The sequence below is a fragment of the Ptychodera flava genome, chromosome 20 (assembly GCF_041260155.1).
Source record: "Ptychodera flava strain L36383 chromosome 20, AS_Pfla_20210202, whole genome shotgun sequence".
Classification (NCBI taxonomy): Eukaryota; Metazoa; Hemichordata; class Enteropneusta; family Ptychoderidae; genus Ptychodera; species Ptychodera flava.
In genome coordinates this window covers 25,816,761-25,831,175 of record NC_091947.1, presented here as the reverse complement: position 1 = coordinate 25,831,175, position 14,415 = coordinate 25,816,761, and the positions used below count along the sequence as shown (strand labels likewise).

The window sequence follows — 14,415 nt, the reverse complement described above, 5'->3', positions numbered from 1 at the left end:
AACAGAAAACTGGAGTGAACTTGAAAAAGACGAAACACTAAAAAAACTGTTCCAAAACCAGCCAATAATCGTATATAGAAGGAACAGCAATATAGGCGACACACTTATAAGCGCCAGACTTCACAAAAACTACAATAGCTCAAACTTAGGTTCACACGAACCAACACAAACTCAACAAGATAAAACAGTAGACATTTTACAACCCTTTTCAGAATTAGAGCGCGAAGCCACTGCAGTGAACTGCAATAAAACTGCTCACACTAATTAGTTTCAGCTGTAGCCAGCTGGCAAAGTCGACAACATTGTATTTCCCATGCAGACAGTTTGTCTGGGGAAGTTGAAATAAAAAAGATTTGTACATGGACCAGTGCATGGTAATGTTACATTGTATCTTAATCTTGAACACAGGGTGCCAATCGTAAACTCTCATTTACAACTCGAGCCTCAGACAGAGCTAGTTTTGCCTTTGTACAAGCAGACTTTTTGGTCTTTATCAAGTAGCCTTGTTCAACACCAAAGTGGCCACGGCTACAGCTGAAACTAATTAGTGTAAGCAGTTTTATTGCAGTTCACTGCAGTGGCTTCGCGCTCTAATTCTGAAAAGGGTTGTAGCTTCCCTACTTGAACAACAAACGTAAGTGGAACAACATATTACCAAATAAAAACAATCAGCCATTCAACACGTCTCACCAATCAAAAATGAATTTTAAGCGACTGATAAAGAAAACTGTGTTTTCGAAACGTGGCGCCAAAGGATCGTAGTGTAACAGTAGTTTCTCCGCCCCAGTGCGGATTAACAGAAGACACGTAGATCGCGGGTACGTCTCGCCATGGCCAAGCAACATTTTACATAAAACAGCCAAACATGATATACACTGATATTATACACAATATTATACACAAAACGCAAACCACCCAAATATGAACGATGTGTGGAGTTGCTATCCCTTTACCATATATATATATATATATATATATATATATATATATATATATATATATATATATATATATATATATATATATATATATATATATATATATATATATATATTACTTGATTATATATATCAAATATATATATTACTTGATATATAGAAGAAGTAATCTGTCATATATATATATATATATATATATATATATATATATATATATATATATATATATATATGACAGATTACTTCAAGTATACACTAATATTATAATTTGCACTTTAGTCTTGAAGTAATAGATGTCATCTGTATTTCATTGCATCCTGCAATCTTCAGTTCTGTCTGAGGATTACAATATGCATGATAATAACACAAATTTACAAATTACTTCAGTAAAAAGTAATAAAATCTGTTACTTAAGTTTCATGAACCCTGCAATCACTACTTTTACCCTCCTCTTTGCCTTTTATACGGTTGCATTTTTAGAACGTACAGTTGTACAATGCCCTGGTGATTTCCTCTAATATGATAATGATAGCATTTAGTGGTAGCTAAAGCCCGGCGCTAGAGCCACAAGCAAGCACTTAGCAAGTTTTCACAAATTTAGTGATTAAGTCGGTGACTTTGACCCGTGAACTCTATGTGGATGGACATTTCACATGCGAACGAGGCAGTTTCGACAAAGAATGATGTGTAGGTTGATCTGTATAGCGTGTACAACAGATGGTGAACATGGACCTCGAAGTCCTACGTTGGCGGCGCTTGATGTGCGCCACGAGCGGCAGCAGGTTAACTGCAGTGCAGTTGCTCGCAGTTCGCCACTTCGTCGCCACTCAACGCAGCGCGCCGGTTAGAAGTCTCCTGGCATTCGAGACCGCGAGACTGAATTGGTGTTCCGCACAATTGGTTCAACCACCAAAAGATGATCATGAGTGTGTTGTGGACGGTAGGGGCGATAGCCGCCGCAACAGTATCGTTCCTTGGACTTCGTAAATTATTATTTCCAAAAAGGTAAGAAGCGCTAATATATATAATTTCTCTCGGTTCGATACTACAGAGACAAAATAACGTCTTCGCGTCATGAATTTGATACTTGGCATTGATAAAATTAATACAACATGTGGCAATACATGGACGCCATCGACATCGCAATCAAGCACGGCGAACAATCGCAGCTCTTCCCAAGGACTCGAAGTGAACAAAATAATTGCACAGCACAAGCGGCCAACTCGTGAAATCAGATAGAAGCGATGAGGGCGATGAAGTGAGTGGAAAAGCCATTGCAGTACAAGCATTACGAGCAAGTAATTGACCACATGGAAAGCGCAGTTAAAGCAATAGAGGACTCCAAATACATTCAGGCCAAAGATAAAATTGTGGAAGGTATTACTATAATCAACCATAGACATAAACTGATCTAAAGCTGTCACCTCTGGCTGATCCATCATTAATGAATGAATGGAGTGGAACGTAATTCGTTTATCAGAGTGAGAGTATAGAGAAGACGTTGTATACTATCGAAAAGTATCCGATACCGGTAGCTGCAATAATTGTAGGACTGGGGCCTTGGCTTATCTGGCGAATTAGCTGCAGCTGCAGCCTTTGATCAAGTTGAGGGAAGCAAGACCGATTTATACCTTACTGCAGCTACACAGCCTTTTCTGGCCCCGTGCCTGCATGAAGAGGCTGTGAGTTGCCAATTGAGAGTATAAGTATATGAAGTGTGACACTCTTGGGGCCACTACTTTTTGTTATGTTTATTAACGATATTTCACTGTTAGATATTTCTGCAAAGCTCAGCTTGTATGCCGACGATGCCAAGATCTATCGCACCATCACATCCCTCGCTGACTGTGTCATGTTACAGCAAGATCTTGACAAATTTGCACAATGGTGTAACAACTGGAAACTGTCACCTAATATCAGTAAATGTAAATTTATCAGTTTTACACTTAAGAAAAGAATCATTTCCTCTCTTGATTACTCCATCAATGGTACCCCTCTTCAACGGGTCTCTGTTGTCAAGGATTTGGGCATTTACCTTACTTCCACCCTTAATTATTCTTTTCACATCAATAACATTGTTTCTAGAGCCTTCAAATCTCTTGGTTTTATTAAGCGTCTCTGCCAGCCATTCATGACATTTCAGCAATTATTTCTCTGTATTTTGTTTATGTAAGATCTATTCTAGAGTATGGCTCTGTTGTGTGGTCACCCCACCAGAAGGGCCGGTCAGAAAAAATCGAGAGAGTACAAATTAAATTTGTGAAATACATTTGTCGCAAACTCAATGTTCACTGCAGTAAATCCAGCTACCCATTTTATTGCAGAATTCTGAACATTCCTAAGTTACACAATAGAAGACTAACCCTTGACATGTGCTTTTTGTACAAAATAATTCATTCACATTATGATGCTCCAGATATTCTAAATCAAATCTGCTTTTATGCCCCCAGTAGAAATTTACGCAGGAAACCCCTTTTTAAACCAGACTTGTGTTCTGTTAATTGCAGAAAATTCTCGACAGTGCCCAGATGCATGTCTGTTTTTAATGATATCTCTTTTAAATGTAATATAGATATTTTTTCTACGCTGTGTAGTTTTAAAACTATTTTATCCAGTCATTTTAACAGTTCTCCTTTTTGATTCGTGTATGTTTTTTTTTCAATTTAATGTATCGTGCTACTTTTATGGTTGTCTTGTACATTTGTCTTGTGATTGTGTGACTTTTTTGTTTCGCAGATCTGTTAGTGGGTTTGCCCGTTGATCTGTGTATCAAATAAAATAAAAAATAAAAAACTGAACGCGATCGCGAGGGGATGAGTGCCAAAGGTGTGTTGAGTTTCGTCGATATTGCAGTTGTTACGTAATGTAGGGGGAGAGAATCGGGGGTGGCCCGTGATTTAAAATATCACCCTACCTTCAATAAATCTGTCTGCTGTCTATATAACTTTGAAATTGTGTCGTCAAGTGTTTGATTGATTGAGTCAATTGTCATTTTGTAAAAATTATGATCATATCTGCATATGCAAATTTGCAGGGTTAATTTTCTGATTTTTTTTGGTGCAAAGGAGTGCCTCTCCGAAAAGGTTTATCCGATAATTTTCATGTTCTCTATAGATAACTTAGGACGACTGCTTTCTTATATGTCAAGATGACCATAAAGTTTGCATTTTAGGGGTCAATTTTCTCATTTTCTGCCAAAAGATGTTCTTCTCTGAAGCTGCTTATCCTCTTCCTTTCAAATGTTGAGCGTAACTTTCCGATAATGACTTCCTTCCATTTGTTCAAATGGTGATGAAATGTGCACGAAGCATTTCAAATTTAAAGTGACCTTATTGTCCCCTTTTTGGTTGTCCGGCAATACAACGGCTGTTTTGGTTGCCTCCATAATTGTTTTTTTAGTGACGAGCACAGTTCCTATTCTAGATAGTATCAGATAGGTTGCTGTGTTCTCTTTCAAAATCACATTGTTTGCGATATCAGTACTTTCTTTATCATCACAAATAGATCGCACACGAAACCATGAAAGTCTCACTCTGATGTGTCAGAAATTACTCTATCATTCACAACATCGCAAATGCCAGCAAAATTTAGGTGACAATACAGCGTTCCTTTTATATGACACAAGATATGGCTGCTGGTACGATGTGACCTTTCCCGTCCATTTTAATACAGCAAGTCAGACTGTGAATGTATGGTTCGTTGTATAAAAATGGACGTGAAAAGCAGTATTTGCTGATTCAAAAGGTGAGAGGATTCTATCGGTCTGAGAATTTGAGTGTGGACGCTGTTCAGTTTCGAGGTGATAGCTTCAGTGTGCAAACTTGCCACCTTGTTTTCCGTAAAGACCCTTTTCCAGTTATCTGACAGTGTGCTCTTGCAGTAGAAAACATTCTCTTTCTTTTAGGATCACGATCAATTGTCTTTGAAAATAGCTAAGTTTATACCAACTTCAAAATTTCTGTCAAACACTGCATAGTTTGTGTGCGATACGATTCGATCATCACCTCGAAGTGTCGTCGTCAAGACATATGGTCATACCAAGGCCACCATGAAAAATACGATGTAGGAGATCAACTGAATCCCTTCTTCTTATTCTCTCTCTCTCTCTCTCTCTCTCTCTCTCTCTCTCTCTCTCTCTCTCTCTCTCTCTCTCTCTCTCTCTCTCTCTCTCTCTCTCTCTCTCTCTCTCTCTCTCTCTCCCCGATTCCAGGTTTTTCGATTCTTCTAAAACAACTTCTTGCGCTACAAAATGACGATTACTAGTGCTGTATTACATTAGAGTTGGTTTGATTTGCAGAAAGTAAAATAGTATTAACGTATATTACTGGTAACAAAATCGTGCTTGGATGATTTCGATAACAAAGTAAAACGCGGAAACGTATTTGCATCATGTTCCAAAAATAAAAAGGCCATCAACAGACAGTGGGGGAAAGTTTGATTTTCGAAAGACTAATAAGTTGTTAAAACTGTTTCTTACTCGCAGACCTTTAAAATGAGCCACTACAAGCGGAAGACCAGAAAAGTAACGTAAGAAAATTAGTCCGACTATCTGTCCCTTGGAACATCCTACATTGATATACGAAGAATAAAATAAGTTTTCAAAGGGTACTGTACATCTCCAGTAAACTAAAGAACACATCACTCAGTACTGTTATCTTAGTATATGCTGTCTTCTTCTCCGTTTTCATTTAATCGTTAAGTTGGGGCCCGAAGTCGAACTATCACCAAACTGGATAAAACTTCGTCCTTGTACATCAAGATGAAATCCGAAGCACAAACTCGGCTATTTTCTCTTTCTGAGCTAAACTCAGAATATGTCTCGTGACGATAGCTGCAAAGGTGGACGCCAAACATTGTTTCCCTTTCTGTCTCAACAGGAGCACAAAAGGATATCCGAAAGACACCGTCATCCTTAGGTTCACCGGACGGGCGCGATTTGTTCCAAGTACGTCAGGATTTCCAATCAAACTGGAGACTTATCTCCGGTTTGCCAAAATTCCGTATGTGGTAAGTTGTTCACCATACGAGTGGCCGTTTTTCCTTGTGACTTTTGACTCTTATGAAATTTACTATCCACGCTCTTAGATGTCTGGCGCGAGTTCTTATCTTTGGACCACGTGCCGGCCATACCAGCATTGTTCAAGTTGTGGTTCGGACAACTCTGTTTGTCCAGGACGTCTGAGTTTGCCCTTCGAGGAGAAGGCTGTCTATCACGTGCATGCCGCCCAGGTTCTGACTATTGCATTGGTGAAAAACTGCGCCAAAGTCCAATAGTAATAGTTAGTTTTAGCGTTTTCCGTTGAAATGTTTGCGATCCCAATAAAAGCATGTCCTGGGATGGCCTCAGCCTGTCTGGGCAAGTATCATCTTTACGCTGTTCTCATAGCAAGCAAAAAATCATAGTTTAAATTCAAATCCTTTCCCTTTCTTTAGTTCAGGCAGATGAATTGAAATAAGTTGCTCTGTGCTGGCTATCACCTCCATTATCATTACGAAAAACTCAGTGGTGTACCTGCATTTAGATATGTACAAAAGTCATATCTTGTTTTAAGTCTAACTAGCTCAACAATGAGAGTAATTTCTTTTTGAAACCCTTTAAGTAAAAAACAATGTACGTATCATGGACAGTTACGTTTATCGATAACTTCACTGTGTAGTTATAATTATCCTATCCGATTTGTCTGCGGCCATGCTATTGTGTACTCGTTGATCGTAGGCCATACCCTCATTCATTCATTCATTAAAGTTCATTCATTCATTCATTTATTCATTCATTTCTATACAGTAACTGGATCCTGCCGATACGAATGATAACATTGCTTTATATTAAGCCATTCAAAAGCGTAGCAAATACTATACTCGGAGTTTTTTATGGAAATGCCATCTCCTGACGAGCAGGTCGAGCCAATATATTCAATTGTAGGATATTTGATCGAAGCTGAAGTCAAGATAAGATGACAAAGACAGAGTTGTGCATGTATTACCACTAGCCTAGGGAGTTGTTGGGGGTACATTTATAGAGAGTTCACTTAGGGACGCCCCTCGGGAAACCCCATTCATATGTGTCTAAAGGTTTATGTCCACTAATCTTGAACAACTGATAGCTCATTAAACGTTGTATAAATTACTTGATACAATCTCCGTACAAGAGACACCGATCTTTTTTTTACTGAAAGGCTCACTATTCATGCAATTTCTTTCAGACCGTTTTCAGCGCTAAGTTGTCACCGAAAAAGAAAATTCCATGGATCGAATTTAATGGCCTGACGATGAGTGATTCCAGCTTCATCATTGAATTCCTGAACGATCAGTTCAACGTGGATCTCAGTAAGCATCTAAGTCCATCAGATAGAGCCATAGCCAGGGCCTTTCAGAAGATGATGGAAGAAGAGTTTTACTGGTAAATGTTACATTTTTATCGAAGATATCAGAGAATACAATACAGAGAACTTGATGTAAAGATTAGAGTGACTGATTCAAAGTTTTCAACTACTTTCAAAATGCGAACAGACTGAATTATGATCGTAGAAACTGCCACAAAAGTGTTACATACAAGTTTTCAGAGACGTTCTTTTAGAAGGAAAATTTGGCCCTTGCTGTAGAGTCATTCAACTGGTAAGAGGAGAGCCAGACTCTCTCGCAGCTCCTCGGCTCGCTGGCTTCACCTCAGACCATAATACCGCCCTCAGCAGTTGAGCTGAGCTTGCTCAGCTCAGCGAGCTGGCGACGCCTGCGCTACACTATAACACACATGCGACCCAATAGGTTCTGAGTTTTTCACACTGTTTTCTCTGTCATTTTCTCTTCTATCTTCATGCTCTGAATGATCGGAATAAATAAAATAAATGGTTATATAACCTAACCTAGCCTTTATTTATTTTACACTCCATTACAAGGACGTATATCTCTCATACACACATGCTGTAATTAATTAGTCAACACAACTAATTATGCTAATCTGTGGACTTATCAGAGGTTGGTCAACATCGAAAAAGGAGAAAGTATGAAGATCTTGGGCATTCATATCTTTCGCGATGTTGACCAACCCATAAAATCCCTGATAAGTCCACGGATTAGCATAATTAGTTGTGTTGACTAATTAATTACAGCATGTGTGTATGAGAGATCTACGTCCTTGTAATGGAGTGTAAAATAAATAAAGAGTCACAGAGGCTAGGTTAGGTTATATAACCATTTATTTTATTTACTCCGATCAGTCAGAGCATGAAGAAAGAAGAGAAAATGATAGAGAAAACAGTGTGAAAAACTCAGAACCTATTGGGTCGCCTGTGCTACACTATAACACACTATAGCTGGCTCAGTGAGCGTCGCTTGTTAGAAAGACCGTTGAGGGCGCATAACTGCGTGGCGAACGAAGGGGCTGTGAGAGAGTCTCAGAGGAGAGCACGTCCTAGACGTAGTCACTTTTGTACAACGTTCGTCACATCGCTATGACGTGCTTAAGCTTGCTGTGGACTCTAAATTCCAGTACTCAACCTAGGACTCTGTCTAAATGTCGTAAGATACCTCTTCCGCATCCGTAACAAGATCATTCACAGACGCGTGCTTGGTTGTCACCTCCAATTGGTGTATTTTGTCGTGATAACGGACAAGATATCATCAGACATTGTACCTCATTGCCTCAAACATACAGAAAACGAACCGCTGCTATATGCATGAGAGTTTGTTAGAAATATCCGCTTCCCCGTCGTTTGTTAAAAAAAGAAACCCATCAAGTATAATTGAGACAAATTAGTCAAATTATCGGTAAAGGAGCAGCTTTTATTTGTGGCAATGTGAATCATCGCAGTTTCCTCTTGGAGGGAATGTGTCCAAAATTGATGAAAAGCACAAATGGAATCGCCATGCATATTATCCACAGAAGCGATATAAAAAACGTGCGCTATTGCGTCATTTGCTAGAGTTTAAATCTCTTGACTTTTCATAAGTATTCTCCATGCAAAGATAATGAGCGAATTTGCAAAAACCGTGGCTACTTTTTGGAAAAATTGCTGTGAGTGAAAAAGTAAGAAATAAAATTAAAAAAAAAATACTTCATATCATTCCGTAAAAGGAACCATAACAAAGCGTTCTGTTGTTCAGGTCGTCTTATTAAGGTTGCTGATATCTTCTCTAACTCTACCATTGTAGGACTATCGCTTACAGCCGATGGGTGGACTCACGGACGCAGCAGATACAGGCTGAAGTCAATCTGCCGAGAGGTTTCATCACAACTCGAATCGTCCCCATGTTCGTCAAACGGTACGTCAAGAATTGCATGCATGGGCACGGCATCGGTCGCCACAGTGAGAAGGAGATATACCATATCGCAGAGAAGGACTTGAGGGCGGTCTCCGACTTCCTAGGTGAGCGCTTCCAATCCCTCCAGTGTATATACAGTGTGTAACTGGTTCGGGCGGTGGAGAGTACAATTATAGTTTTATTCATGTCATTGATTGATATTCGGAAACTAAAACTTACGCCCTTGACAGTGCCACTCATGGTAATATTTAAATTAGCAAATCTTCTCTTTAATGAAGCCTGGGCAGGGTGATTGACAAAAGGAGCGTCGCGTCAAAGGACGTATATTTACATTTAGAGTTCCAAGACTTCCTATCGTTAAACACCTTGATACAACCATAAGAGTACATTTTACATCTTATCCACGCGTGCACTGTTGCAATTTGAATTTCCGAAAACACTGTTTCTCCAACACTGATTTCACAACACAGGTAACAAGATGTTCCTATTTGGTGACGAGCCCTGTGAGGAAGATTGTGCAATATTTGGACAACTGGCACAAGCTCTTTGGCAACATAAAGACTCGCCTCAGGAGAAGCTCATCAAAGGTTGGAATTTTAATTTTTTTCCATGTAATTTACATTTTGTCAAGCGTCACCTGGCGGTACCGAAATTGGAGCACCCATATCAGAATAGACCTTTCGACTCATTGGAGGTGTGATAAGCAGGAGAAGATTTGATAACTTTTCTAAATAGGCACAATTTGCATGCCTTTCCAAGAATTCCATAAAGATTTTTCTCTTTCCATTTATGCAAAAAGTTGTTTGGCTAAAACGGGAAAGCTGGATATTTTCCGCACTTTTCCATCCCGTTTTTCAATGCAACATGTTATATGGTATGGTATTTTATTTCAAATGCTCGGGCCTCAGCCCATCGCAAAATATACATCTGAACAGAGAGATGGGAAAAAAATTATCACAAGTCAACAATTCCTAATGTGTATCAGTCTTATGAAGAAACTCTTCTGGCACTTTAAAAGATCTATGCACATACAGAGACAATCTGTACTGAACAGAATGAGTTTTTGAAGATGACAAAGCAATAAATTTATAGTGAGTGGAATACAGTCGAAATTTTTCTAGTATCAATTCTATTTTGTGTCGCTGATACAAAGGTCAGAACAATACATTATAGCTCCACCGTTCATAACTCTTCAGAATACCACTATTTCTAAAAACGATGACTTTGGTTTTCTCGAGATTGACGGATACACCATGCTTACAGAAACGTTCAAGATGGTTTAGCTTTCTTTGCAATTTTACGGGTAAATCGGCCACATCGGTCACTTCATCAGCCTACATCAACATTCCTATATTAGCAATGTCTTTATTTACAAAAATACCACTGCTACAAGCTCTATCCATATATGAAGCTAATTCGTTCACAAATAAGGAAAATAAAAAGGGGCTCAGCATGCATCCCTGCCTTGTGCCTACAGTACAATCAAAATAGTCTGTTAAGCTACCACTACATAAAACACATGATTGTAAGTTATTGTACATTGAATGCAGTACTGTTAAAACTCTACCGTGTAACCCATACGAAATAAGTCTATGCCACAGATAACTATGGTTTACTCTGTCGAAGGCTTTCGAAAAGTCAATGACTACACAGTACATCCAATGCAACACTTTATATTACAGTGCAATAGTAGCTGTGAAAATGTTGAACTTTTGTGTGGGTAACTTCTTGATTGATTGTTTGATTTTTGTTTGTATGTTTCAGGCGACTGCAAAAACTTGCAAGATTATTGCCACAGGATGAGAGATAGATTCTGGCCAGACTGGGACCGTTGCACCATGGGAGGAACCGTCGAACTAAAAAGTTTCGTCTCCTACCCCGAATCCGACCCAACGGTGTACAAACCGAACCAAGACTCACATTCCCCATGATTCACTGCTTCTCCGAGTCCGTAATTATTCACAGAATTCGCTGTTTCGTAAAGTCTTTAGGAGTTATCACAAGAAGTATGGTCGATATCGCGTCGTATTCAAGTGATGTGTTCGTACTTTGACGAGTTGCCCAGCAACGAGTCAAAATGCGGACACATCACGAGAATACGACACGATATCTACCAACCCTCGTTTAATGTAAAACATGGGCCGGAATGTGTAAAATGAGTATGCAAATGTTTACTAGTAGGGTTTATATGTGCTCCCTGTTTATCACCATTTGGCTGTTTATCTGTTGTCTTTGTTTTAGCGTTGAGAACGACAGAAAGTATCATAGTTACGTCTACCGCTAATGATATACTTCTGTGTCGGTGTCGCCATAGACAGTTGGAGAGAGAACTGCAGTCTATGGAGTTACACAGGCCCTCCACCTGATATGAAGGACGGTACCCTGCAAAACCATACTTTACCGATGATGGCGCCCCGGTACCTCCTCTGAGGAAGCCATACAAAATTTAAATCAAAAGTGCCTGCTGCTTCTTTACTCATTCCCAAGATGTCATGACCTACATTTGTCAACCAGCTTGGCAAGCTACGTAGTGCGGCCGAAGATGTCACATCTCTACCTCTTCGATCTGCGAATCGAGTATGATTTACTGTTGACTCCTGTCAGTCCCCGTCCGGGAACGAGGTTAGCCTCTTAAACTTTGAGCCTCTTAAACTTTATACGTCACAGGGCAATGAACTCATTTAAAATTCAGTGCTCCAGACAGCTTTACTGCCCGACAACAGACAAATATCCTTTTCATCTGGGGGTTTGTGTTAAGATAAATGTAACACTGTGTTTTCGTGCAGCACGCAGACGTAAAACTAGGTCGCCCTAAAGCATTGCTTCGTGACGCCGCACATTATGATTGCCGTGTAAACGTTCTATCGTACTTCTGATATCGAGAAACGGCGTGCTATGTCTCAAACCTTCATAGGCTACAAAGCAACTTCAATTTTCCAGCTTTCGCTTTGACGAGTGAATTCCCTTTGGCATATGTACTTCCAGGAGAGAAAACACAGACGCGAAGACACAATGATCTGTTTTCCTGGAATTCAAGGCGCTACCGTGACTCCAAGTCTTTCTTATTTATGTTTAAAACATAAGGCTGCAAGCCACAAATCTATAGACCTCTGCTGACTGTTCATGATTCCAACAACATCAAAACAAATAAACTTACTATTACGTAATAAACCAAACAATTTTTCTCACATATTATGCGGCAGTGGACATTTCAAAATAGAAAATTACAAATTAAATGTTATTAGTCGTAATGATAATTCGAAATGTGTTGCTTTGGTATGAATTAATTATTTCATGATATACTCTTAGCTGAGATGATCACTTCCTGGCGCGTCTAAGTAAAACAGTTTTAATATTCAGAAACATACAGCTTAGTGATTGACTTCACCATGGTAACAGGGCTTCACTATGGCGACCATGTTTTGTAACTAGTATGTCAACGTATGATATAACTAGGCCATAAATGTGATGGGTTTCTGACAAAGAAAATACTATCAGTATGTGATACATGTAAAGAGTGGTTTCGCTTTCTGTCCTTATAAACACTGTAAACATTTGAAAACGGTTTGTTATATTTTTCTGAATAGATTAATTTTTGTTTTAGATTCTGATTATTGTACTGATTTGAATAAACGATTTACGAAGGCCAACGCGACTCATCTTCGTGCTGTAATATGCGACGACCTTGGGACTTCCTAAACGACATGCAAGCAAATCTAAAGAAACACTATATTCCCAGTCGTAGCGCTACGCTTAAAGAGTTCAGGAGTTAACGAAACTATTTCATAAGTCCATTTCGACTGATGGATTGAATAATAAAATAAAAGTTAACCTTCTACTCGACTCCGCATAGGCAAATTTTTTGTCGTACTGTTACGGTCAATTACGTCATTGAAACCGAACATAAATCATTCTCAGCTTTGGAAACGCGTAGCTTCTGGCACGTCCATTTCTGGACAGATCATGATATTGCAGTGTTCGTTATACTCCTGGCGGCGCGCTTCTGTACATGTGTGGGACCAAAAGAGTGTGCTGCCGCCATTTGATTTGTTGCAGCTTGTCAAATTCTGATCGATCGTTCCATGGGCGAAAGACAATTCATGATTACAAAGATTTATTTTATACCTTTTCTCCTCATGTCTTGACAGAGACACGGGTTGCTCGGATGGTATCGGAAACGTTACTGTGAAAATGTTGCTACTATTTATTCAGAATCAAGTCATCATCTCCCCCAGAAGCGTTCCGAACTAAGCTTAAAAGGCTGCGTATAACATTATGTTGAAGCCGTCGGCCATTTGATCTTTTGAAGGGGTGATGGTGAGAAGTAGGCAAAAATTGACTTAGTAAAAGTTACTAACATTAATGCCACAATTTTGTTATATTCACATGAAGTTATGTGGGAAAAAAACCTAGAAATTTGTGCATGATGTAAATATTCTTTAAATCGTCAAATTTAGAAAGATGAAACAAATCTTGCGTGTCAAGGGATCTGGACCACCCTCCAATGACGTAATGGCCCATCCCTTAACATTGATGACGTTTAAGCGGATTTTCATCAATTCCTGTGACGTCATCGTGCGGTCACGCTACCGAAGTCGGACTTTCTTTTTCCAAGACCGAATGATCCCCGACTTGTATAACAGCTGTCACGTGGCTCCAACGAAGACAGATTTTATCAGAGGCAACCCAAAAATTATTACTGAGTATTTTCACACTATCTCTATCATTTTCTCTCCTTTCTTCATGCTCTGACTGATCGGAGTAAATAAAATAAATGGTTATATTGTAATTAATTATTAGTCAACACAACTAATTATGCTAATCCGTGAACTTATCAGAGATTTTACCGGTTGGCCAACATCACGTGAAGAAAGATAGGAAAGGTTACTAAAATTGGTTTATCTCTATCTTTCCGATGTTGACCTACCTCTGATAAGTCCACGGATTAGCATAATTAGTTGTGTTGACTAATTAATTACAGCATGTGTGTATGAAAGATATACGTCCTTGTAATGGAGTGTAAAATAGATAAAGAGTCACAGAGGCTAGGTTAGGTTACATAACCATTTATTTTATTTATTCCGATCAGTCAGAGCATGAAGAAAGGAGAGAAAATTATAGAGAAAACAGTGATAAACTCAGTAATAATTTTTGGGTCGCCTGTGATTTTATTTATGGGGACGATATAAGAAATTGCATCGTTATAGTTCATTGC

The 14,415-nt window shown here is 39.0% G+C and overlaps 1 protein-coding gene across 2 annotated transcripts; it reads left to right on the top strand.

The window, feature by feature from the left end:
- Window positions 1-1,187: 1,187 nt before the first annotated feature.
- On the top strand, window positions 1,188-12,850 carry LOC139120417 (failed axon connections homolog). 2 transcript variants are annotated; one of them, XM_070684819.1, is made up of 7 exons: window positions 1,190-1,943; window positions 5,422-5,465; window positions 5,816-5,945; window positions 7,142-7,338; window positions 9,090-9,304; window positions 9,671-9,787; window positions 10,965-12,850. In XM_070684819.1, exons 2-7 carry the CDS (start codon window positions 5,431-5,433, stop codon window positions 11,129-11,131), a joined length of 861 nt encoding a protein of 286 aa, XP_070540920.1. In that variant the 5' UTR covers window positions 1,190-1,943; window positions 5,422-5,430; the 3' UTR covers window positions 11,132-12,850. The 2 variants fall into 2 exon arrangements, with proteins under 2 accessions (XP_070540919.1, XP_070540920.1); XM_070684818.1 differs by lacking the exon at window positions 5,422-5,465 and having other exon boundaries at window positions 1,188-1,943.
- Window positions 12,851-14,415: the final 1,565 nt, after the last annotated feature.